Below are 26408 nucleotides of genomic sequence, written 5' to 3'. Positions count from 1 at the left end.
GAAGCCGTGAAAGTCTAACTGCAAAGTGGTGAGGGACAACTCTACTGTATATATAGCTTTCTTTTTTTTTTTTAATTAAAATCAAAATGATATATGCTAAATTATTTAATAATATCTAATTAATTAATTAATTGTATCATTAGAAGATGCCAAGGGCCGATAAAAAATGAGCTGCGGGCTGAAAAAAAAAAAAAGTACCTGATGCTCGTACAGCGGAGCAATACGGGCACCAACACTCCCATCAATTCTTCACAGTCACCTACAGCACTCTAGTAGTACAACACCGCCCCCGTCTGGTGTAAAGACAAAATGCAGGCAACGTTCAGAAAAAAAAACCAACAACATCCATTTATGTTCATTTATAAACATTCAATGAAGTTTGCAATGCAATAATGGTACACACTTATAATACATTAATAATCTTACTCTATCTAAATAATCATTCTTTTTAATAATATAATATATATATATTTATCATTTGGTAATGGTTTTATTTTGTTTCCTTCTCCAGGTTTCCGCAGCTACTGTTAGTTTGTTCGCTTTCTATGCTTAAAAGAAAAATAAGTCCTAAAAAAACAAAATAAATAAACCTACTGAATAGATAAAGTGTATTTTCTGGGATTTCCCAGGGTAATTAAATGCAGCACATTGTGCATTCCTATTAAGAGTTACAAAGTGAGTGATAACAATATCCACTTCATGTTTTCTTTGTCTTTCTGTTTATTTAGACCACACATACATGCATAATAAAGCTGTTTTTGTGATGTTCGGACTGTCCCTGAATGCATCTTGTGTTCTCGTAATGAAACTGATGAAGCGTCGTTCCAATTTGAAGGGACTAGAGACACGTTTGAGTTGGAGATACATACGGTATACTGTGTAGGAATTACACTGATGTTGATGTGTTCAGGTCAGAATAAAGAGAGAAACCGTGTCACAAAGCACACTGTGCGTATCTACGTGGGGATTCTACATTACCTCAACACACCTGAACATTACCTTGCTGGCTATTGTTATATTTACATAAAGTACAGCAGAACCTCAGTTGGTGTCCTCGTTTTTCGGTTAACGTTGAAAATCTACTCCAAAATTGTGCATCCGTTTGTGTACATTGTCCAGTTGGAGCACAATATGTCGCGCGTCTTGTCATGTTTTTAATTAATAATAATGCGTGAGTCCAAGTGTGTTCTTACTGTATTTTTATTATAAAACTTCCTTAGCTACTAGGACAGAAGCTAACTTGCTAACAAAATGGCAACGGCACGAAAGTCAGCTTCATAACCGTTCCATGTCACCAGCGATTGCCTCTCTTAATACAAAACACGTTTTTTTTTTTTTTACTTTTACAGTTTTACATGCACAAAACAATACTAAATGCATATCAATGAAAAATGAAAGGAATACATGAACATTTAACGTCACTTTTACCCTCGATTCTTGATGTGTGGCAGCGAGACATCACACGGACACCACTTCCTGTTTTGTCATGAGTTATTTCTTGAATTCAATAGTTTCTCACCTTCTTTATTAAAATGATGGCACTTGAAATTTTATTTGGTTCCATTTCGGCTTATTGAGGTAAGAAATACTATTGAATTCAAGCAATAACTCATGATAGAACAGGAAAATGGTGTCCGTGTGGCATCTCGCTGTTACATTGTGTCTTTGGAAACACCCACATCAAGAATGACGTCTTCATTGAAGGTAAAACATTGATTTATTCCTTTCTTTCACCATTGATATGCATTTAGAATCGTTTTCTATGTGTACAACTATAAAAACGTGTTTTGTGTTAACATTTTCTGCTTTAAAATCTCTGTTTTGTGTTTTAGGGTGATTACAATCATGATCAGGAAAATAAAGGCAAACTCATTCCATGATTTTGAAGAAGTATCTATCAGTATCGACAATACTGGGATCGCCACAGGGAAGACTCACGGGAGATGCTCGACAAGCTGGTGTACAAAAAGCAGCAAAACCACAAGAGAAGACAGTTTGAACATTTTTGTTGCATGGGTAAGAAAGTCATTATGCAAACAATGATTTAAAAAAAACAGCTGGCGATCAGTGATGTGAAGATGTGAACAATATCCAAAGTGTGGGGGGATGAAAAGGATGGAAGATGTTCCTTTCCAAGCTTAAGCTCAGTTTATTTACATATTATTAAAAGGCAAAGCGATATCATTTTTTCAATAATTGAACATGACAAATGTCTGTTAAGGCTTTAAAATACACAAAGTTTCACTGGCTTGCTCAAAACCAGCTGACAAACCCATGAAAACAATATCAACACCACTACTTTATATATCATTCATTATAGCTTAACAATTTCATACAAAAACATGTTATATATTTTCTAAGCATGGTATGCATAAATAGTTTGGCTTTATTAACAAGCACCAGGTTAGTTCCTTAAGCTCCCTCCCCCTTACTGTCTGGCAATGATTTAGCAGGCTCATTTATTCTACATGACACTGCTCTGACACACACACACACACACATTTACATGTACAGTATATACCATGTTTATTGATTTGGTTTTAAATATATCTGTCTATTTATATATTACTTTTTTGGTTTCAAAACGGATTTTAATGCTAATGAATGGCCATGGATGTTTTTTTCCCCCCACTGCTGTGTGAGAATAAGTTAAACCTGCACAATGAGATGTCATTAGTGTTATTGGTCTAAAATCTTTTCTTTTGCATGCCTGAAAAGTATTTGACACTGCATATATGCCGTTTAGTGTGCATAGATACTGATAAAGTGCAAAAGTATGAAAAGCTTTATATTGTGATATCCCTGTTTGTCCATGAAATCTGCCATTTGTGGTACTGTATTTCCAGTCTGCTCCTTGGTATTCCTCTGCCACCCAGGAGGGGGCAGTGTTTTGTTTTTTTTTGTTTGTTATTTGACTGAGCTCTACTTCTCGTCGACCACAAAGATTTCCTCAGGGATCTTTTCCTCAGAGTCGGAGCAGTCTGACAGCTTGTCCAGGTACTCCATCTCGTCAAAGCGCTCGGCAACACACTGTGCTGTCAGGCGGGCTTCTGGGTCATGGTCCCAGCAGTCCTCTATGGAGGAACACACCATCTGGATGCCCTGCAGGGGGAGTGGTGGAGCACAGGTATCGCTAGTCAATTCCATTGTCTGCTAAACAGGTCTTTTTTGTTCTGAATGCACAGCACCTTCATACATATTTTTGGTTGGTCATGTGTGATGTGCTGAATGAGCCCCGTTTATAATTTCACTTATTGTATTCCTGTAATCCCTCGTTTATCGCCATTCCAGACCTGACCGTGACGAGTGAATTTCCGCAAAGTAGGATTCCTTATTTATAAATGGAATCTTTCCGTAGTTACAGCATAGAAAACCTGTTTATTACCTTCAAAGTACAGTTTTTAACATAATTAGAGCCCTCTAGACATGAAATAACACCCCTATAGTCACCTTTACACTCGTATTACCCAGTGTAGTAGATATAATACGAGAAAATAAAACATAGACTCGTGTGTGTTGCTGTAACTGTGTTCCGGTGCTGAGTGCGAGGAGGACAGGAAGTGACGTCAGGGGTTCAGAATTGAGTTGTGGGTTACAGGCGCAACAGTAGCTTGTGTTAGGGATTATTGTGCCTGTTGTGACGCAATTCAAACCTGCAAAAAAAGCCTGTTGTTCCGACGATCAAGTCTGGCACTTTTTTTTGTCACCCAACATTACAGTAACATTACTGACACCTAGTGACCAGTGTAGAATACTACATATCATTGTGTCTTTGAATGAGTCTTCTGAATGCCTGATACAGTATTTGTATTTAGTTCATTTGCCATTTTTATGCTTGGAAATGCTTACTTTAGGCATAAATAAGCACAATTTGCTTAAATATGCATATTTTGTGACTAAAAATAAGCCGTATTCAACCACAAAACAGCATGATTTATTAATTGTTTGTTAGAAAAGCTGTGATAGAGTGAAGCCGTGACTGTAGGTGACTGTAGACCAGAGATTCATACATACACACTTTCTTCTTAAACAGATGTTTGTGCAACATAGAAATGTGCAACTTTCCAATTAGTATAGTTACCAGCATTATTTAATTTGATTTTTATTTGTGAATGTAAATGTCTGTAAATTGCATTGCATATTACTGTATTTGTCTTATTTTGAATCGGTCCGAAGAAGGAGTTGAGCCAAAAGACAAAGCTCTCAATTTACTCGTCAATCTAGTATTTATAAGTCAACAAAGTATTTGTAAGTCTTTTACTTTTTTTTGCACAAGAGGCAAAAAGAGGTGATGATGCAACTATGCACTAATGCATTAACATTTCTGAGCAATTTTGGTTTGGTTTGGTTTGGTTTAGTTTATTTGAACATGAAGGTTACAATGGAATACATCTCGTGAATCATTCTTTGACAGTTCCACATGTCCAAAAGGAGTAGGAAGAAGCAAAGCTTATTTAATCCTACCCCCCATCCATTCTACATCTAGTACAGTACATGTAGTTCACTTCCTGGATTCCATGTCATGTTTTCAGTGATAGTCAGGATAACACATAATAGATAACGGTGAGATAGCCCTCCCCCCAAAAAAAGAAAGAACATTAATAATAATAATAATAATAATGACCTTTTTTTTTTTTTTTTTTTTTTTTTTTTTTTTAAGCACAACAAAGAAAATTATAAAAATAAATAAATAAATAAATAAATAAAAATAAATAAATAAAAAATAAAATTTAATTAAATAAATAAAAAATAAAATAAAATAAAATAAAATAGAAAAAAAATAAAATAAAATAAAATAAAATAAAATAACAAACCTGACAGAACAATCAGGACTCTTCTGCCTTGTATTTAGCAAACATCAACTGCTTGTATTGTTTTTTGAATTTGCTCATCTCTGTACATTGTTTGAGTTCTTTACTCAATCCGTTCCATAATTTAATTCCACACACGGAAATGCTGTGGGTTTTCAGCGTTGTTCTCGCATATAAATGTTTTAGGTTTAATTTTCCTCTAAGATCATATTTCTCCTCTCTAATTGAGAAATACTTGATTAGATTTTTGGGTAACGAGTTATTATTAACTTTATACATTATTCTAGCGGTTTGAAAGTGTACTAAATCTGCGAATTTTAATATCTGTGATTTTAAAAATAAAGGGTTTGTATGTTCTCTATACTTGGCATTATGAATTATCCTCACAGATCTTTTTTGCAGTACAGTGAGTGAGTGAAGATTGCTTTTGTAATTATTTCCCCATATCTCCACACAATACGTTAGATATGGTAATACTAAGGAACAGTACAGAGTGTGGAGTGATTTTTGATCAAGAAGATATTTTGCTTTATTCAATATAGAGATATTTCTCGCCACCTTTTGTTGTATATATTTAATATGAGATTTCCAACTCATTTTTTCATCTATTATAACCCCAAGGAATTTATATTCTTCCACTTTTTCAATATCCGTTCCATTAATTTGTATTTGGTCGTACGTGTCCTTTCTACTATTACCAAATAACATTATTTTAGTTTTACTTAAATTCAGAGATAATCTATTCTTGTCAAACCATGACTTTAATATGACCATTTCATCCTTGACCTTTTTAATGAGTTCTTGTGTGCTTTCACCAGAACAGAAAGCAGTGGTATCATCGGCGAATAAGACCAATTTTAAGTTGTTAGTTACTTTGCAAATGTCGTTAATGTACAAGTTAAACAGTTTTGGTCCCAGTATGGACCCCTGTGGTACTCCACACGTATTGTGTAGACTCCCAGATGTATATTCTCCTAGCTTTACAAATTGTTTCCTCTTTGCTAGGTAGCTTTTAACCCAATTTAAGACTAAACCTCTAATTCCGTACCTTTCTAATTTTGAAATTAAAATAGTGTGATTAATTGTATCGAAGGCTTTTGTCAGATCCATGAATACTGCTGCTGCGCATCTTCTGTTGTCTATGGCAGTAGTGATTTCCTCCGTGATTTCCGTCAGTGCCATAGAAGTTGAAATGTTGGCTCTGTAACCATATTGACTACTTGCCAATAATTCATTCTTATTAATAAATTTGTCCAACCTATTATTAAATAGCTTCTCCACAATTTTCGAGAATTGTGGTAACAAAGAAACTGGTCGATAATTTGTAAATTGGTGTTTGTCTCCTTTTTTGAAAATTGGAACCACCTTGGCTGTTTTCATTTTGCTTGGAAATATTCCAGTCTGAAATGATAAGTTACTAATATATGTTAACGGGTCTGCGATCTCATTGATGACCCTTTTAATTGTTTCCATTTCGATTCCATGACAATCAGTTGATGTTTTTGCCTTAAAATGGTTAACAATGTCAGTGATCTCCTTTTTGGTTACAGCAGTGAGAAACATAGAATTAAGATTCCTATCAATAATATCAATCCCTTCATCAATTGTGTCTTGTTTTGGAATTTCCTCTTCCAGTTTTTGTCCAATATTTACAAAATATTCATTAAACATTTCAGCTACCGCATTCATGTCATTCCTGTAAGTGTTTCCAACCATGAAATAGGGAGGATAGTCTGCTTTCTTAACGTTGTTCTTTATAATACTATTTAAGATGCCCCAAGTTGCTCTCATGTTATTTTTGTTCTTATTTAGTACGTGACTATAATATTCCCTCTTACACACTCTCAAGATAGTTGTCAACTTGTTTTTGTATGTCTTATACTTTTGTTCTGCTTCTTTAGTCTGTTGAATGATAAATGTCCTGTATAATGTGTTCTTCTTCTTACAGGCGTTTTTTAGTCCTTTTGTCATCCATGGCTGCTGGTTTTTCTTTTGCTTCTTGGGCTTTTCTTGCCAGGGACAGTTCTTATCGTAGAGCTCCATATAAGTACCAAGGAAGCTGTCATATGCCTCGTCCACATCTGTTGCACTGTAGACACTCTCCCAACTTTGTTCTTCCAGACCTATCTTGAAGGCACGGATGTTATCCTCTGTACGCAATCTTTGAAAAGTCTTTTTTGCCTCCGCCTGTTTTTTCTTATAATGTTCATTGTAGATTGTAAACACTGGAAGATGATCACTGATGTCACTAATTAGCAGGCCACTGATGGTGTTGTTATCAAAGTCATTGGTGAATATATTATCGATGAGGGTGGCACAGTGGTCTGTTATTCTACTTGGTCTAATGATTTTAGGATATAAACTCAAGCTATACATTGTATCTATAAAGTCATCTGTTTCCTTGCACTTGTGTGAGTTCAAGAGGTCAATATTGAAGTCTCCACATATGAAAATAGTTTTCTGACCTATGTCTGTAAACGTTGTCTTAATCCAATCCTCAAACATTCCAATCTTTGACTTTGGAGTTCTGTACACACAACTTATTAACACATTTTTGCTTTTTTCTTTACAGATTTCAATTGTTATACATTCTAAAATGTTATCAATGACAAATGACATATTCTTTACCATTTTGTAGTTCAAATGTTTGTCCACGTATACGGCCACACCTCCTCCATTTGCATTGTTCCTGTTTGCACACGTCATTTCATATCCTTCCAGCTCGAAGTCCATTCCTTTGTTAGCATTAATCCAAGTTTCTGAGATTGCTATAACTTTGAAAGGTTCTTTGAATTGATTCAAATATTGTTTAATATTAGTAAAGTTTGCGTTCAAGCTTCTGCTGTTTATGTGTATGATGGATAACTTGTCGTCGTTGATAAAACTGTTGTTGTATTGCTCCTCCGTATAATAACGGCAGTCGTTTGTAATGTGAGAGAAAAAATTTGAGTCTGGATCAATGTCTTTTTCCATATCCAATTGTTTGTGATCTGTAAAGTGAAAAATGTCCAATTGTAGATCTTCTTGTAGCATATTAAAGCTGTTTTCCTCCATGTTGGGAGACCTCAGTATCCTTCTAGGTCCTTGATGTCTTTGACAGCAAGAACTCTGGCCTCTGGTCCTCCATTTGCTTTGATGAAGATTTTGCAGTTTGCACTCCATGTTCCTTGAATCTTTCCTTGCTTCCTCAGATCACGTGCTTTCTTCGCAATCTCAGCGTTGCGCTTGGTCAGGTGGTCATTCATGTAGACATTTGTTCCTTTCAGCTTCTTTCCCTGTTTCAGCAGAGCAACCTTGTGTTTCCTGTTGGTGAATTTGACGATGATGACGGGTGTAGTGCGGTTCCTCCCATACAGTGGGATGCAAGTATCAATAGATTGGATGTCTACATCCACCTCCTTCGATTGCAAAAAATCAACAACTTGTTGCTCTGTTGAGGCGACATCCCTTTCGTCTGGTTCTTCAGTATTCGCCACTGCTCTGGCATAGGACCTTGGTTTAATTCGAAGTCCCGTCACGACCACGTCATTCATTCGTGTGTTCTGATCCATGTCATCTATGGTGTTTTTCAGCTTCTCAATGATTTTATCCTTTTCTTCACATTCTTTTTTGAGAGTGGCTCCCAGTGCATCATAACTTTCCTGTAATTTTTTATTCTCCACTCTCAGACCTTGCATTTCTCTTTGTATGGCGTTGGTAGTCTCTATCAAACTATAAATTAGTTGATGCAGGGAGTTGGAATTCTCCACAAGTTGCTGCATCTGTTTTCCATAATCCTCCATGGTTTTCGCCATAGTATACTCACTCTTTTCCATTGAACTTCTTTCTTGCTTTTTTGCGCGGTGTTTAACCTTCTGCAAGGCTGTCGCTGTTGCTTTGTCTATATTTCCACTCAGGTGTGTCAACTGGTTAACTGTGTCATCCTTGTAAGGTCTCGGTGGCGGTTGTGGTAGTAGGTGAGCACCTCCAGTTGTCTCAGGAATCTGTTCGACATCTTCCGTATATATGACTGAATCTGGAGTACTTCGACCAGAACTACTAGAGCCACCGCTTGTTGCGCTTCTTCTCCCTCGAGCCTTTGACATTGTTACTGTTGCTAGGTAACGCCGTCAGTTAGCCGTTGACTTGTGGTGCAATGCCTTCGGTGAATAATCTTCGTTATAACGGCGAGTTTATCTCTCACCAGTATCTCACCAAGTCCCACCAGTCCTCGTGGGCCGAAAAAGCTGCACAGGAAAACTCCAAATGTTATCCTGTTATTGAAATCAGGCTTCAAACCGCGGCTAGCATGATAGCTTGCATGTAACGGCTGTCGGCTCCACCTGATTGTCTCTTTTGGTGAGTTTAGTCCACTCGCGGGTCCGAGTTGAGGCAGAAGTCTCAGCACTCACTTGCAGAGTTGTAATCACAAGTTGTGATCACGAACTGTATTCACCAAGGTCGCAAAAGTTTAAAACTCCGGTAATAGTGGACGGAGCTTTTCCGTGAGCGTCCTTTCCGTACAACAGGAAGTGACGTATACGTATACGTTTTTAGTCACATACGTATAATTTTATAATTTTATAATTTTATAATTTTACATACGTATAATTTTAAGCCATAAAAATGGCCACAAGGTGACAGCAGTGCATTTCATAAGAGCTCGGCAGCCTCATTTCAATGGAAGAATCACACATGACAGGAAGGAGGAAGGTCGAGAGCGTGGAGTGGAGCGTGCAGAAGGTTACGCATTGCAGGGGAATTTTAACCCATGCACATGCACGCGCACATGCGTGTGCACACAGTTCGGGTTCAAAAGGGAAAAGTGTAAATAATTCATGGTGTTCTAATTGTTAATTTGATGTAAAACAACTCCTTTTTGTGTTTTTATGTTGAAAGTTATGCTTGAAATGTATCTTGTTTTTCTCCCTTTTCTAGTCGGGAGCTGATATTTTCCTGAAACTTACCTATGTTCTACTGCTGATTACTAAAGAAGGGAAAAATGTAGAAACACCCTTTTTTTTCCTGATGACAGACGGGACACTAATCTTTCTTTTGGTAGGTTCCATGTTTATATAGCCATGGGACACAATATTCTGTGTGCCTTGAAAGATCAGTCCAAATCATCTAAAATGGCCGGTACTGACGGGGTTGTCTTTTGAAAAATGTCTGGGACTAAATGAGTTATTGAACTTGGGTGCAGTAGTGTAGCATCCAAAAAGTCTTTAGCAGTCTGTGACACATTAGCCACGAGGGGAATGTAAACGAATCGTAACAATATCTCGAAGTAATATGAATAGAGACAGTTCAATATACACACTGATGCATTCTTTCAGCCAAATGTCCTGTGCTGCATCATCTGTTGCTCTCTCACATACCAACAATGCCTCCGCTCTTTTCATCTGGCTGCCCTCAATGCGATTCCTACCCACCCACACCAACTGGAACCCGGCTAAACTTACAGTTGCAGTGCTGTCATGTCTGAATAAATCCAACACAGCTGACAAAAAAGCGACAGCGCAGACTGAGATATAGATATTTGGACTGTTTGCTAGAGAGATGCCAGTTCATTTCCCTCTCCCTCCTTGGAGGTTTATGTTCTCACAGTTCATGTCTGCCTTGTTTGTCTGGGATACTCATCCCGAGTAAATCAAATGGCACCACCCAAAATCCCTGTCAGTATTAAAATAACAGTCACTGCAAAGTTTCCAGCTATGTCTTGTGGTGGTAAAGCTGGAGTGAAATTAAAGAAACTAAATATTGGCACCTGCAAATAACTTGACTGGTCAGTGAATTGGTGCCACAGAAAGCCTTTTGTTTTGGGCGTTCCCGAATCTCTGATTGTGTGTGTGTGTGTGTCATCTCTTACTGTGTGGTTGATCCAGCTGTTGGGAATCTCAGGTCTTCCCCTGTCTCGGAGGACGCTGTCCTTCATGCTCTCGACACACGGGTGCTCCCTCAAATTTCCAAAGGGAGGTTCATACTCTTTTACCTCTGTATGGACAAAGGCACGAGAAAAACGTAAAACATAGAACCCCAGCTACTTCTGTCTTTGTTGTCTAACTTATATATACCTGTATATACAGGCCAACATGAATACAACAAGACATGGGTGGGGGGGCTGAGGGGTCAGTGCCAACACAAACATGGCAGCACAACATGTAAGTAAACACACATATGACAACTACTACAAAAACGTGAATTCTAAACACATAACTTGGCATCTTTTCACAAAACAAGTGCCGCAGGGCATGCTGGGAAGTGAGACCCCAACGACGCTCACGTGTAAGAGGCAGCGCAAAGGAGGTGATTTTTAGCTGATTTATTTTGACTATTTAGCTCACTTTTCTCACACAAGTTCAATGGCGACTCGAAATAGTATATATTAATAGTATATAATACTTATAGTATAGTATAGAAATAGTATATAATACTTATATTTAACATTTATATGTATACTTAACATTCATAGTTAGATTTAATATTCATACTAATGTTTAACATTTATATGTATATTTAACATAACATATTTAAATGCAACATTTATTTTCCAAAATTGATGTTAGATTTATGCCCTGTGATTGGCTGGCGGCCAGTCCAGGGTGTACCCCGTCTCTCGCCCGAAGACAGCTGGGATAGGCTCCAGCATACCTGTGATGCTAGTCAGGACAAATGGTAGCGAAAAAGAATGGATGGATTTTGAGATTTAACATTCATTTTTAACATATTTATGTTTAGATTTATTTTGAACATCCATATTTACATTTAACATTCAGGCTTAATATTTAACATTTATATTTAGATTTGATATTTATTGTTAGAATTTATATTAGATTTATGCTCTGCGATTGGCTGGCAGCCAGTCCAGGGCGTACCCCACCTCTCACCCAAAGTCAGCTGGGATAGGCTCCAGCAAGCGGTATAGAAAACGGATGGAAGAATATTTAGATCTTATATTGATACTTAGACTTCGATTTAACATTTATTTTTAATATTCCTACATTTATATTTAACATTTAGATGTAAATGTGTTGTTTAGGTTGAGATTAAACATTTAGATTTACCATTTAGTTCCACCATTTCATTTTTACCTCAAATGTGAAGAAAATGAGTTAAATGGGAGAAAGATGAGCTAAAAATTCAAACTGTACCAGCTACAAAAAGACTGAATTTTTACATTCGGCACCCTGTAAATACGTGTTACTCCGCCATTCTGCCAATGTATTCATCCGCCTATGTGTCATTTCTCTTTTTCTTCTTGTACAAGATCCATAATTAATGACACTGCATATGGAACCATAAAACAGCCATAACCCCGAGGACCACGTGTATTGAAACCCTTTTTTGTGGACTACTTCATATGGCCCAGCCTCACCCAGACTCCATGGTTAAGTTCAGTTTGAGACCCCCGTTTTACACCATGTTGGTCTGATGATCAATTTTCATTTTTATCATGAAATAATTACTAAACATTACTGGAGTGGAAAGGGCAATGATTAATGACAATTCACTGCTAATGCTATTTAGGCAGAAAAAGCTTTTACATTAAGAGGAAATTGCTATAAGGGAAAAGCAAAAACTAAGCGGGTGAATGGTGGATGGCAATAGCTCCTTACCTAATGACTAAATCTATATCAACATGGACTGCAGTCAGTATGTGAGGCTGTAGTTTACAATTGGAACTAATTATTGTGAGTGTACTGTGGTTTACTTCGGTATTACTTCTGCAACTGCCAGGCAGTGAAAGTACAAGGACTGAGGGGAACTACTACCACTAAACAAATACAGTAATTGGCCTCCTTCCCCTTCAGAAACAGCCTGAGCATACAACTGTATGTTTATGCAACGATGACCTAGTAAAAACAGGCATGTTTTTTCTTTGCATTTCAAAAAAGTTTGCCATCAAAACGATCCCTGTTCACGCAGACAAAATAATGATAAACACTGCAATGTGCATGCCAGGCCAGCAGTTGGCGAGGACACTTAAATGCAATGTCAATACGCACCACAAATGACCATTTCTTCCGTTTTTACGGACTGCAGTGTTAACATGGAAACACTGTGGTTGTGAGGTTGCCTTTAACTTACAGTGAAATCAGCACAGTTAATATTGGACCCACACAAGTTTGGTATCTGAGCACCAATAACACATAATGTTCATTAACATGGTTGTCTACTTTGCTTTATTAACACAAATACCCTAGTCTGACTAGATAGGACAGCTCTAGTCTGAGGGGTTGGTGCAGGATCCAAAGTATTAATCTTTGAAAGCAGTGGTTCCCAAACTTTTCACAGTTGCATACCCCTTCAGACATCTGACTGGAAGTCATGAACCCCCTACTCCTGCACACTTAAAAAACAAACCACACAATGAAACATCAAACATATCAATTGATATATTATTAACTATATTGTATATTATGACATTATATTAAAAAATCATGTGTTATATTTTTCAACTGCATACATAGGCTACTAATTTAAAATAAAGAGTTTTTTTTTCGAGGGGTAGGATATATCCTGGCAGGTTTATCTTCTATGTGGTGAATTTATTTATAACAAGTGGTGACAAACTGAGGTAAGATGTGGTGAACTGTGATCTATATGATCTTTTGCTGTGCTGCGTACTGTGTAATCAGTACAATGCAACTAATGTTACATGTAAAAGTAATAAATGAAACAAAGGCACATAACGTACAGAAATCAATGAGGCTTATGGACATATGAGGACATACAGCATGAGATTATGCACTAAGCAAAAATGCACAGCAGCACAGAGCTATCATTATTAAAACTCACCTCTGTGCATTTACACACAGCATTAACATTTGTGAACAAGGACGAGGTGAAAGGAAGAATAGGAAATACACGTCTGTCTGTCGGAGAAAGTAAAACACAGTCCAGCTTGATCTGCATAACACATGGTGTGTTCAAGGACCACCGAACAAAGTGGCTGCAACGCCCAAAGACGACACATTCTTTTATTCGTGAAAGCATAAATTTACTTTCGCGTGCAAAACTGGGGGGCTTCCTAACGTACTGCATCCATTCAACAAACAAATGACAGGCTCATGCTGCTCAGAAAACACACAGATTATCACGGCACCACGTAAAACCAGCTCTCATTTAGCACACACTACAAATGATCTTGAAAAATCCTCAAGATTAAACACTTTTAATGCACAGCGTCATGGTCAAACTTACTTATTTGTTCATCTGAAGCACACAGAACAATGAACAACTTCATGCTGTCACCTTTCTTTGGCATTGTACTGCCTGCTGTAGGCCATAATGCGATCGAGTGCATTACGGAAATGTCAGTGTTCAGCGCTAATGTGGTTAAGCTGTTTTAAATTCTTATTCACGTACGCCCTACGGCAATCCGTGCCCCATCTTGGGAATCTAGGCTGTAAAGGCAGAGGCATGCCCAGACAAGAATGGGTTCTTCAGTCTTTTGTGGTATAAAACGGCAGTTGGTATCTGCCTGTGAACATTGTCATTCATCCAGTTCATTGCACTCTCAGGGCATTGAATCTGTTGCAACTGGACTGTTCAAGACGTCAGGCCTCCCATCCGAGCAGGATTCATCAGTTCATGCTTGATGACTAGGAGGGACAAACACTAGTCTGACTAGGTAGGACGGCCCTACTCAACTATGCCACACAAGCGCTGATCAGTGTTATTGTGTTTTCATAAACCAAGGGAGGCAACCTTGGTCACTGATATCATGTGTGTCAACAAAACTGCAATTTAGCTATGAACTAGAGATGTTTGTTATTTACAGTCATTTGATACACAGATATTGTGCAGCACTTCATTACCGATACCGATATAGGCAGCAGCTCTTCCCTCTAACTCATGTTAGGACTCTTCTCACGTAATGAATGACATGAGTTGAGCATTAAATGAACTGAATTGATGAAGCCTGCTCGGACAAGAGATGAAACGTCTTCTGAGACAACCTGAACAGTCCAGTTGCGATGGACTCAGTGCACTGAGAATACAGTGACCTAGATGAATGAGAATATTAACAGGCACATAACGACTGTTGTGTTGCACCACGAAAGACTGAAGAAACCGTTCTTGTCTGGGCATGCCTCTACCTTTAAAAAGGATAAATTCTTTGGATCCTGCACCATCCTCTCAGACTAGCCCTGTCCTACCTAGTCAAACTAGAGTTGACCCATGTAGTTGTTGAGCATGAACTGATGAAGGTGAAATGTCTTCCGAGACAACCTGAACAGTCCAGTTGCGTTCGATTCAGTGCACTGAGAATACAATGACAAGGATGATTGACAATATTCACAGGCACCTTTAGAGGGTAAACACTTTGGATCCTGCACCACCCTTTCAGACTAGAGCTGTCCTATCTAGTCAAACTAGAGTTGTCCCAGCGAGTCGTTGAGCATGAACTGAGCTGAATTGATGAAGCCTGCTCAGACAAGAGGTGAAACGTCTTCTGAGACAACCTGAACAGCCCAGTTGCAATCGATTCAGTGCACTGAAAATACAATGACCTGGACGAAGGAGAATTAAGGCTATAGTCAAGCGAAAGATTGGTTTTAGCATCTTTAAATGCACAAAATGTATCAAAGCCCGCCGCATCCTTAATTTTTTATGTATGCAGCTCTCAGTTGGAAAAGTTGGAAAAATCCAATGATTTTGTCAGTAAAACAGTAAAGAAAAAGCAGATACAAAGTATTTCATATGTTCCCAACGTCGATATGTCCACCCACCACTGTCTTGGCGTGGTTATTGGCTGCCCAGATGTACTGAACAACAGACGGCAGCAAGCCAAAACAAACTACACAAACTGTATGTGAAATCGTTACAGCACAGTTGAGATTAAAGTCGTGTTTGATAGACCAATTTTAGTTTTTTGCTGGTATAAAGGAATGTATTCACTGCACTGAAAAGTACAGATCTTGTAATAGCAACACCACAATAAGATGGCATGTGTGGGACTCATCCACTCCCAGCCTCATTTGCTGGCTTTAATTTGGCTGTGGTGGCTGAGACACTTGTTTTGTATTCCTCACAGGACATTTAACACAGATACACACATTGCATGCATGTGAACTGTTCACAGTGCCGCTGTAACAGGTACACGCATTAAAACGCATAAAACACGAACACAATTTGCAGATATCTTTAGTCCCCAGTCCTCAGCCATTGAAAGATGACCCATCCACACAGACACACACACACAAGCACACTCAACACACCACGCCGCCAGGCCCTCTCGCCCCGCAAGAGTTGATGATCTGACATCTGGAAAGCAGCTGCCCTAACCTCTCCTCATCGTCTCTCCCTCCTGGGACTGAAGGCATTTCTCTGTCTACCGCTTCATGCTTAACTCATACTCCACCATTATCCCCTGAAGGCCCCGCCCGCCTGTTAAACGCCCTCATAGTCTTTCCAAGCCCTAAATCCGGACCAACTAAATTATAGAGGAGGCATTTCGAAGGGGAAAAAAGGCCTTGAGTCCAGCTTTACTTGTCTCTCGTAGGAGTGTTCGCTCTAACTCTTCCTCGGCTTCTGCACAAGGGCAGATATTTCATTTCACTGTTGGGAGGAACAATAAATACAAAAATGTCTCAAGAAACATTCCTGAAGGGTCAACAAGATAAATAACTTAAGAGTTACATTGCTTCAGCAGACAAGCGACACAGAAGCACCCAGATCACTGACAGGAACAGATGTAGTACCTAAAAGTATTTTATTTTGCTCAAAAGCATTTATCAAGCAAAGAACCACCTGTCTTATAAGTAGGAGCTGGACCTTGCAAGCAGCCTGGCTATGAGTTAGTTGAATAGAGTTCTACACTTCTCACAGCCTATGAAAAACAAGAACAATAATAATATATGAACAGTAAAACTTCGGTTTTCGGACGCCCCAGTTTTCATATGATTTGTTTTTTGACACCGTCTCGGTTAGCATGCCATATTAACAACAAGGGTGTCCCAATCAGATATTGACATCGGCCCATATCAGCAAAAAAACGAGTATTGGATTATATCGGCCAGCATCTAAAATCTTTGATATTAGCACTCCGATATTAGCAGTCCATTCCAGACATGGCTCCAGCACTTCTATCCAGCAGCACTTGGGTAGAGCTCATCTAATTCCAATAACAGCGTGCGATAATTTTCATTAAAGACTGCCATACACAAGTCCCCCTTGGCGGCACAGAACCGGGGAAGTTCAACACAACCAACCCCATCACGTGTCCAAATCAGCACCTGCAACTTTCTTTGGCTCCATTTTTGGTTACAGTATTGAGAAGAGAAATATATTGAATTTAAGAAACAAGTCATGTCACAACAGGAAGTTGGTGGTGGTTGATCTCACTGCCACCTTGTGTCTTTGGGAACGGTCACATCAAGAATCACGCCTTCAATGAACGTGAAAGTAACTTTAAATGTTCCTTTATCCTTTTCATTCACCATTTATATGTATTTATATGCATTTAGAATGGTTTTCTGCATGTAAAAATAGAATTGTAAAACCATAAAAATGTGTTTTGTGTTAACTTGGCTTTCTAGAACGAATTAATTTGATTTTATCACCCCATTAAAATAATGGCCTTAGTCATTTTTGGACGAAAATGAGTTTTTGGCCTAAATTATCGCTTACTAATACTGGCCAATCTGTGGTAAAATGGCCTAAATCCTTAGTTGAAATGATCATTCTCTTTCTGCCCTATAGGACAATGGCCTATGTCAAGAGAGTAACTTGGGCCATTTTATTGAGTGCCTGAGTCACCATTTTTGATTAATTGATTGATTGGTCAAACATGATCAAATCGTGAAACTCATTGGATCTTACTTGTCAAGTATCAGACCAGGTAAAAAAAGCGGGAGACCCAAGTGTACATGATTTGCGGACTCTTCAATTTACCCCTAATGGCAAGGTCCAGTACAGGCTATCCTTGAGAACTCTCCGTCGGTTTTCCCAAAAACTTGAAATTATGACTTCGGCCATTATTTTAATAGGGTGACGGTTTACATTATTTCTTATGGGAAAATTTGATTCACTTAATGTCCTTTTATGTTAGAGTCAAACTAACCATGCTAACCAAGGTTCCACTGTAAATGCAATCACTAAGTGTGTCAAAAAGGTCACAACATAAATAATATATTTTTTAAAAGTCTTAATGTTAGTGATATATAAATATAAAATATTATATAGACATATAATATTATTATACTATAGTATAAGACATTTACCAAGTTTTACTTCCGTTTCCCGGGTCATGTGATTGAAGTGGTTGTTGCTTGTTCTGTGGTTTATATCATTTATCTTCCACTCCCGTCTCGTTCTGAATCACATCTCCACATTTGGTGACCCTTGACGTACAGTAGGTAATATGTCAACCGACAACGCTGATAACAGCGCGGATGCTAACCAGGCAGCTAACATCGGCGTAAACTATATCACAACAGTTAAGTTGCCCGACTTTTGGCAAACACAGCTCAGGACCGTGGTTTCAACACATTGAAGCCCAGTTCCGACTCCGAAGAATAACACAAAACGTGGCAAAGTATTTCCACATATTGGCCGCGCTGGGCCCCCACTTTCTCTAACACCGCATGAATGGTGTGACGGAAAATGTTTGTGGTTTTGAAACCGTGACTTTTTCATACCATTGGAATACCTTGAAACCGGTAACCGGTCCATGCTTAAGTGGAACCTGTTGATGTCCACGGCTCTCGGACTGGCTGACTGACGTTGACATAACCAAAGCTGAAACTGAAACTCATCATTGCTTACACATTTAACTTGAGGCATACGAGGAATGGGTAATAATAATAAAGGATTTTTGAACCTGCGGCAGTTTGTTGATCTTGTTTTCCTCCATTTTTGCATACGGTATTTTACTCAGGGTTTTTCTGTTGTCATACAACATTTTATACTCTTATCTAACAGAGTTGCAGCTGTAATTTCATAGTACGTCTTGGCTACAATGACATATTTCTTTATGGCTAACAATGATGGCAAAAACCCCCAAAACATTTGTTAGTTGTTGTGGTAGAAAACAGGTTAAAACCGCTTACTTTGCACTGAACAGGAAGTCATTAACTAGACATTAGTCAAGTCGGTGTTGTCATGTTGTACTGCTTGGTGATTTTGAGGAAACTACAACACATGTCAACATAAACTGACCAATTTTTTATAGAAATGACGACTTCGGGTCTCAAATTTTAAGCTGACAAAAGCAAGTATGTCTGCACTTTTTAGTAATAAAAACAAGAAGATGAAGCGGGACTTGATGAGTTGGTCGCCTTAGACGAGTTGGCGACATAAGCCCAGATTTGTCAGCTTAAAAAAAAAAAAACAACAAACAGTGTCGGTTCATGGCTGGCTGACTGGCGCTATCAACAGACGACTATGCCGTTCTCGCCTGGAAGATCTCAGATCACACCTAAAGCGCAAGAACCATGAGAGCAGCCGTGTGGCCGCCTGCCATCGAGGCACAGAGCGCTGCTCACACATCTGTCACCCCCCAGGCACACAGCACAAGCAGGTGGCATCAGACACTGGCGCTTAGCAGAGCTTCCATTGTTAAAATGATGAGCTGGGATGTGTCACTCAATACTGTAGATGTGGGTGTGCACACATGTTGACACATGTTCACACATGGTCTGAAGCAACGTGAGCTCTGAGCGGTGACTCACTGACGCTGCTGTCTGACTTTGTAGCTGTGGGAAATAAGGCCGTAACACAAACCTCCTGTAATTCTTCCATGAATACCAAATCTCGGCCAAAAGGAGGACATTTTTCAGGGTCAGTCAATGAAGCAAAAGCAAATTGTCTCATTCATGAAAAAACCTCTACTCCTAACTCAGGGTTTAATTAACTACAGATTTAAAATGGTCCATGTGGTTATTTTCTTTTCTTTTTTTTTTTTTTTACATGATAGACTACAGTGGATACCCGCACATTTGCAATTCAGCATTCAAAGTTAAAATTTAAAAATGAATAATATTACAAAAATAAATATTATATAAAATATATATATATATATTTTTAAATAGTCCTGTTATTTATTTATCTGAAAACAGGTCTTTTTTTTCAACAGAAAACACATCTCATTCATATTAATATTATTATCATTTGTATTAATGATACTTATTATATTTACAATATTTACAGTTACAGAATTTAAAAAGTGTTTAATTTAAAATGTGTTTAATCTAAAAATTTATAATAATGCCAATAATTACATTTTTTGTTGCTGTAGGTGTAATGGCCATTAGACCCAATATTTTAGTTCCTACAGTGTATAAATAAATGGTTATTATAGTTTCTGCTTTCCATTTCCCTCTCCCCAACCTCCGTCCTATCCTCCCTGTCAGACTGTGTTGGCGTGAGTACAGATTTCCAAGTGTTTCCATGCAGTGGGAGAGTCATGAACTGCTGCATCACCTGCCTCGAGTAGGAAGTGCTTGAGAGACAGACAAAGGGCGAAGATACATGGCAAAATATAAAGATGAGCAGCAGTGAATGACAGAAAAATTCCAAGAAGCAAGAACATTTAGTGTTGGGATGGGAAGAGGATGTGTCAAGTGAGTGAGTGTAAAGCCAAACTCATGTGCTTGTGGATGTTTCAAAAATATCCACTGTTGAGATCTGGTCAGGCACTGCCAACAAGCACTTTGTCTGGTTTTCTGCTGACAGAGACATTGCATCCGCATCGGAAGAAGACATCTATACTTGTTTCTTGACAGAGAAACCAGAGCTGGGAACGTGTTCATGCAAAACAGGAAATGGTCAATGTTATTTTTCAAAGTGTCGCCGCAGGCCGTACATATGTGCCTAGGAAGGAAAAACAAGTGCTGCCGTGGGTCGCTTGGCCTCTCAAATACATTTCACGGATCCCCCTTAGGTGGAGTGTGTTGGAGGGAAAACAGGAAAGAGTCAAAGGGGACAAGTCCATGCCCAAAGCCAGCCTTCAATCACTGCATTGACACAATAGCGACAGGAGCAGTCAGAGCAACAAATTGGCCCATTGAGACATTTAAGGGGAAGTGAAAACAAATGTCGAGTGCCGACATGAAATAGCGCTCTGTGGTGTGCCCCTCATATAATCTCCCATTTCTATTATTTGCACATATCTTGACCTTGTTTTTGCAACAGGATGACAGAAGAACAAGCACATGAGTAGACATACGGCAGATCCTTGAGACTCCCACAAGATCATTTGTAGGTTTGACACTTGGGTCTGGTTCTTGGGTTTGGTTCTCACAGTGACATAAGCGTTACTCCCTTTAAGCCTGTTTTACACTTTCCGCATCCGCAAGGTCCGTGTGGACAAATGACGTCATTTTCGCACCCATGACCCTCGAGTGGCCTTTTTCATGCAGAAAATTCACGCTCCGCGCACCTCCAAATTTTTCTAGCTACGCGGACGGAAACACGTGGAAAGAAATGGCAGACGAGCAGGAGATCCTCGCAGCTGAAGTACAGAAATACCGGCAGTCATATGAGGCAGCCTAGCTTGAAGCACAGCAGTTTAAGCATAAAATAACACTGAAACAAGTTGTGGTTTAAGTCAATTTGTTAGTTTTTTATTTTCTTTTGCCGTGTTCAGCATGCCTTTCGTAAGCACATTCTACTGCTGGGGTACAAGTCCCTATGGTGGGAAGAACGACGAGCTGCGATTGCAGCACTCCTATTCAAAGGACGAGTGGACTTCTCTTCCTTTTCTGTTTCAGCAGCAAATAAATACAATACAATACAACTTCTCTTCTTCAAGAAATAGAAAAGTGTTGCCATGTTGGAAGTCAAGTAAACAATGGCAGACTTCTTCCGCTCAAGTTTAGTACTGTGGTAGATGTGTGATTTCGACACACTGCCCCCTGCAGTTTGGGAGCAGGCGTCGCACACTGGGTGCACACGTATGAGTGGAAAGTATAACCCAGCCTTTATGCCACGGGTCTCAAACTCGCAGTCCACGGGCCGAGGAATTTTTACTTCCTTAAAGGAAGAGGCTCTTTATTTGGGACAAACAACAAACAGCGGGGCACACAGTGAAATGAACAAGGACAGAACACTAACTACAATCACAACTTGTAATAGGTAAATAAACATACATAGGGCAACTGCTCCTTCTATGGGGAGTAATAAACCCTAACGTTAACGCAAAAGCCTGAAACACTCCCAGTGACAGGAGTGGTACCTGCTCCCAGCATGTCTTGCTGCACCTTTTTGGAAATAGTTGCTCAAAAGTACATGTTTAGAGTTAATATAGTTTTTGTTTGCCCTATGTGTTATCTACCTGTTGTGTGTTAAGTTGCTGTGTGATTATTTCTTTTATGACACCGCAAGTGTTATGTTGAAAAATGACCTCCTGGTGTTTCCGATGTGTCAACAATTGTATTGTGAGTTCTGTTTTGGCTACTGCTTGCCCACCTAAAGAGCAAGTTACTTTAAGCAAGCTCTCTTGGGAAACTCAAGAGTACCACAATATTATACTTTTATATATTTTAATCACTTATGGTCTACTATATCTTAGGCTTATGTTTGTTGACAAGTCAGTCACTTAGTTGAAACGTGATTCCAGAGCCCAGCCTCACCAAGACTCAACCTCCAGTGGCCTGCAGGTAAGATCCTTGCTTTACGCAACACCATCTCAAAATCAAGTAAACACAAATAGTAAGTAAACGGGAAGTTCATTTTTAGTAGTGGATATTGAGTGAAAAGAAACAAAGTCTATTGATTGGCTTTCCGTGCAACAGTCCTAGCCAATCTCTAATTTGAGTCCGCCGCATGCATTACACTTGATCAGTTCATATCTTGCTGAATGACATCAAGGCTAAATGTGAATAAAACATACTCAGTATAAACTCAAAGGCTAACACTGCCATATTACCACCACAGCCTCCAAACAATCTTACCTCCAATAGCGCTGCACCTGGAGATGATCTCCCATAGTACGAGTGCCATAGAGTACACGTCGGCTTGTTTGAAGGACTCAATGTTTTCCAGATTGATCCTGGACTCCAAGACCTCTGGTGCCATGTACCTGGCTGTTCCCACCTGAGAACACACACATTATTTCACTGTTGCACTACATATTTTTGATGGAACTTGTCCAATGAAGGTGCATTAGTGGCTAATGTAGTGTAGCCTGGTGAATTGCCTAGAAAACAACTGAAGTCATGAACTACAGTTGAACCCTTGTTCTTGTATCCCCCAATTTTCTTAGGATTTGGCTTTCGATGAAAATGATTTATAAAAATATTTCTCACTTTTCATATTGCCAAACCTTGGGCCAAACAAACTACAGGTAGTCAGCGGATCGAGTGCCCAAACAAAGCATGCACGTGTTGGCGATAGAGGTTCTTTTAGAGTTGGGGCACTATAGATGGATTTTGGCCGAGGGATATTTTACTATTGTGTGTGTGTGTGTGTGTGTGTGTGTGTGTGTGTGGTTTATTTGTTCATACAAAGCACGGTAATCTGAATAATTACTATTTTAGAAGTTACAATATCAATTAATAATTGGATTTACATTACTTCTTATGGGAAAAATGTATTCGTTTTTTTGTCCGTTTTGGGTTTCATCTGACCTTTTGGAATGGAATCACGACAAAAACCCTAAATTTTGCTTCATGTTGTGCTTTTGAGCCCAGTTTCACTCACTACTTCATACACCAAACCTTGTTCTTTCTTTCAACCAAGAAGTACAGAGAGAAGCCTTTCATGGTTTGTTGTGACACATGTTGCGTTCACTCTGATTTTTTACCATCTGTAAAGAACCCCAACAGACCAAGCCTACAAACCCATTGAACTACAGAAAGTAGGCTCAAGAAGACGGTGCATGATCTGAATTAGAACATGTGATTGATAGAATAAAGGTTACCTGTCCACTGTTTGCCAGCTCATCCACAGACAGGGTGTTGTCCAGACGGAGTGCGAGGCCAAAGTCGCACAAGCAGCAAGTCAGGTCACTCTTCACAAGTATGTTGGAGCTCTTAATGTCCCTATGTGCAATAGGCACCTTGTATCGTCCACATGAGGTGTGGTCACTGTGAAGATGTGCCAGTCCACTGGCCAGCGATCCTCCCAGTAACCACAGGTCATGCCAGCTGACAACGTGGTGGGTCAAGTACTCTTGGAGGTTCCCTATTGGTTGGTATGCTGTGATCAGCCAGTACTGTCTCTGTACCTTCCTCTCCTCTGCTGTGAGGAAGTGGAGCACATTTTCATGTCTCAAGTCGGCGTCCGAGAAAATGTCTTTCTCATTCTTCCAAGAGGCGTACTCCTCATATGAGAAAATCTTTACCGCCACAGTCTCAAAGCCCTGCTCGTCACTGACCGAGGATCCCTGCTTCAGTTTGGCTTTGTAAACTTCGGCAAAACGACCTTTTCCCACCTGGATGTCCAGTTCAATGGGCAACAGCTCAGTATTGTGGTTGAGGTTGTTGGCATGCGTGGAGCTGCTGTCCGAACCTTCATCGTCCACCATGATGGCATGAGCGTCACTAAAGTCCAGAGGGGGCCCTTTCTTGCGTTTAGCGTTAGCTCGGCGCTGGCGGTAGACCCGATAACAGTAGAAGGAAGTGATGACCAAAATCGCCATGACCAGAAGCGGAACCAGGCTCACCAAGATGACAGCAACCTGAGAATCCATGTCTGGATAAAATAAGAAAATAAGTACAAGCAAAACCTAATGACCATGAGAAAGAAACAACACTTTGCTGAGTTATATAAGCTACACAGTTGACCCTTGGAAATTGAACAGCTCGAGTGTTTTTATTGCAAATCAGAATAAAAATCAGAGGAGCAGGGGTTCGCGGAGCTGGTCTGTACGCCCTCTGAATGAGTCGTATGCACCCAGGAAATGATGTACTACAATTTTACCAATCAAGCCGAGCCGGTATCGCGTAGGCAGGTGAAAATGCATACATGTTTGCAGGTCTGGATGAGTCCAGACGGGAAAAAGGTAATCAGAGATGATTACTGATATGGTAGAACAGGAGTATTCCAAATAGAATTCAATAGGTCCAGATACAGAAAATGTCTACAAGCTAAGGTCTGCCTGTTATCTGCGGCTCACTTTTCTCGCTGTCCTCTCATTCTTCCACCATTGCTGGTGTCCAGGGCAAGGCAAGCCAGAAGGAGCAAGCGGGCCGGGCGGGACATACCTCTCTTCTTTCCCTATAACTTTTACTCGTCTCGCTGTCCTTTTCCCAGCAACTTTCACTCATCTCGCTGTCCTCTTTATCTGTATCTATCACTCGTTTCTATCTTCTTTCCCTGTATGGTATGTCTCACTCGTCCTTTCGCGTCACTTGCTTCGCTTCTCATCATTTTTATTTGCATCTGTTGCAGAGTCGCAGTGTTTAGTGCCATTACAGAGATTTCATTTACTGAATGGCATCATGTGGAACGTTTTAACTTGCATGCAATTGGTCAGTAGATGTCCCGACCTGATCAACCAGTACTGTAAAGTAAAAAAAAAGAAAAAATGCTCTGGTCAAAATAGAAGTGCCCTGTCAAAACTTAAAATACTTAAATGATTTATTGACTATAGGTCCATGTCCGAATTGGACAGCACCCGGGTCTGCACTCGGTCGGCTAGTTAGTGATCCCTGCGATAGAAAGATATAATTAAACTTCGAGTTTAACGATTACAAAAACAAAAACTATTACAAAAATCTGTATGTTTAAATGCCCATATCCTAAAATACTACTTAAAATATTAGAAAAAGCAGCCAGTATTGCAGATAAACTTGTGTGTAAATGTCAGTGTAAAATGAATGTAAACTTACCCGATATGTTTACTCTGGTACCGACAAATTCCCATGCTGCTTTTTTCTTCATATATAAATATATATATATATATATATATATATATATATATATATATATATATATATATATATATATCAATTTTATAAAATGTATATATAAATTTGACACAAGTATCGCATACTGATTAGCATCCTGTCCGCTCATCGGTCAATCAATGCACGAACACAAACTTTCACACGTATGAATTTCGCGTGCCGCTTTGCTGGACGGTGATGCATGATAATTGCCCTATCGCGCAAGTTCCGAAAATGGATGAAGTACTGTAGAGGCGATGTCCCCTCCAATGTGTGGCGCCCATTAGTTTGTTCCCTGGCATAGATTACAGTCAAACATCGTTTTTTGTGCTCCACAGTTTTTCATATGATTTGATTTTCGGCGCAAATTTTACGCAAAAATTTTGTCTCGGCTTTCATACACTTAACAAACGAGTCAATTTGACCTGTACTGTATCATAACGCAAAAACTGAGTGCCCAAACAAAGTGCCCGATGTGTTGTGTGACTGCTGAATAACCCATCATGGGTCCAAAGAAAGTTGGGGGTGGCAGCAATTTGATAAAAAAGGTGAGACAAATTATTAACTTTGATCAGTATGATGTAAGGGAAATCTGTAAATTCCATCTATTCGTCATTTATAAATAGCTTGGATTATTTTCTACATGTAAAACTGGGCAAAATTGCCATGGTTTTCATTGGGCCATTTGGAATGACTTAATGACAAAAACACTGTAATTCTATTGCCATAATTCCTACTGGAGAAAGTGTATTCAAAATTGGAGAAAACAGAAGGTTGGATC

General features: G+C 39.2%; 1 protein-coding gene across 1 annotated transcript in view; it reads right to left on the bottom strand.

Annotated features, from left to right (window-relative positions):
• Positions 1-720: 720 nt before the first annotated feature.
• LOC129173264 (TGF-beta receptor type-2-like) overlaps positions 721-26408 on the bottom strand; it is a 36579-nt gene continuing 10891 nt past the window's right edge. The window contains exons 4-7 of the mRNA XM_054764003.1: positions 23659-24431; positions 22691-22832; positions 10660-10784; positions 721-3102 (exon numbers count right to left, since the gene is read on the bottom strand). Of these exons, the coding sequence (XP_054619978.1) occupies positions 2923-3102; positions 10660-10784; positions 22691-22832; positions 23659-24431 (1220 nt within the window). The 3' untranslated portion in view covers positions 721-2922. The remainder of the gene's footprint in view (positions 3103-10659; positions 10785-22690; positions 22833-23658; positions 24432-26408) is intronic.

Source organism: Dunckerocampus dactyliophorus, chromosome 20, assembly GCF_027744805.1.
Source record: "Dunckerocampus dactyliophorus isolate RoL2022-P2 chromosome 20, RoL_Ddac_1.1, whole genome shotgun sequence".
In the NCBI taxonomy this organism is placed as follows: Eukaryota; Metazoa; Chordata; class Actinopteri; order Syngnathiformes; family Syngnathidae; genus Dunckerocampus; species Dunckerocampus dactyliophorus.
This window is presented reverse-complemented; position numbering and strand designations above follow the sequence as displayed.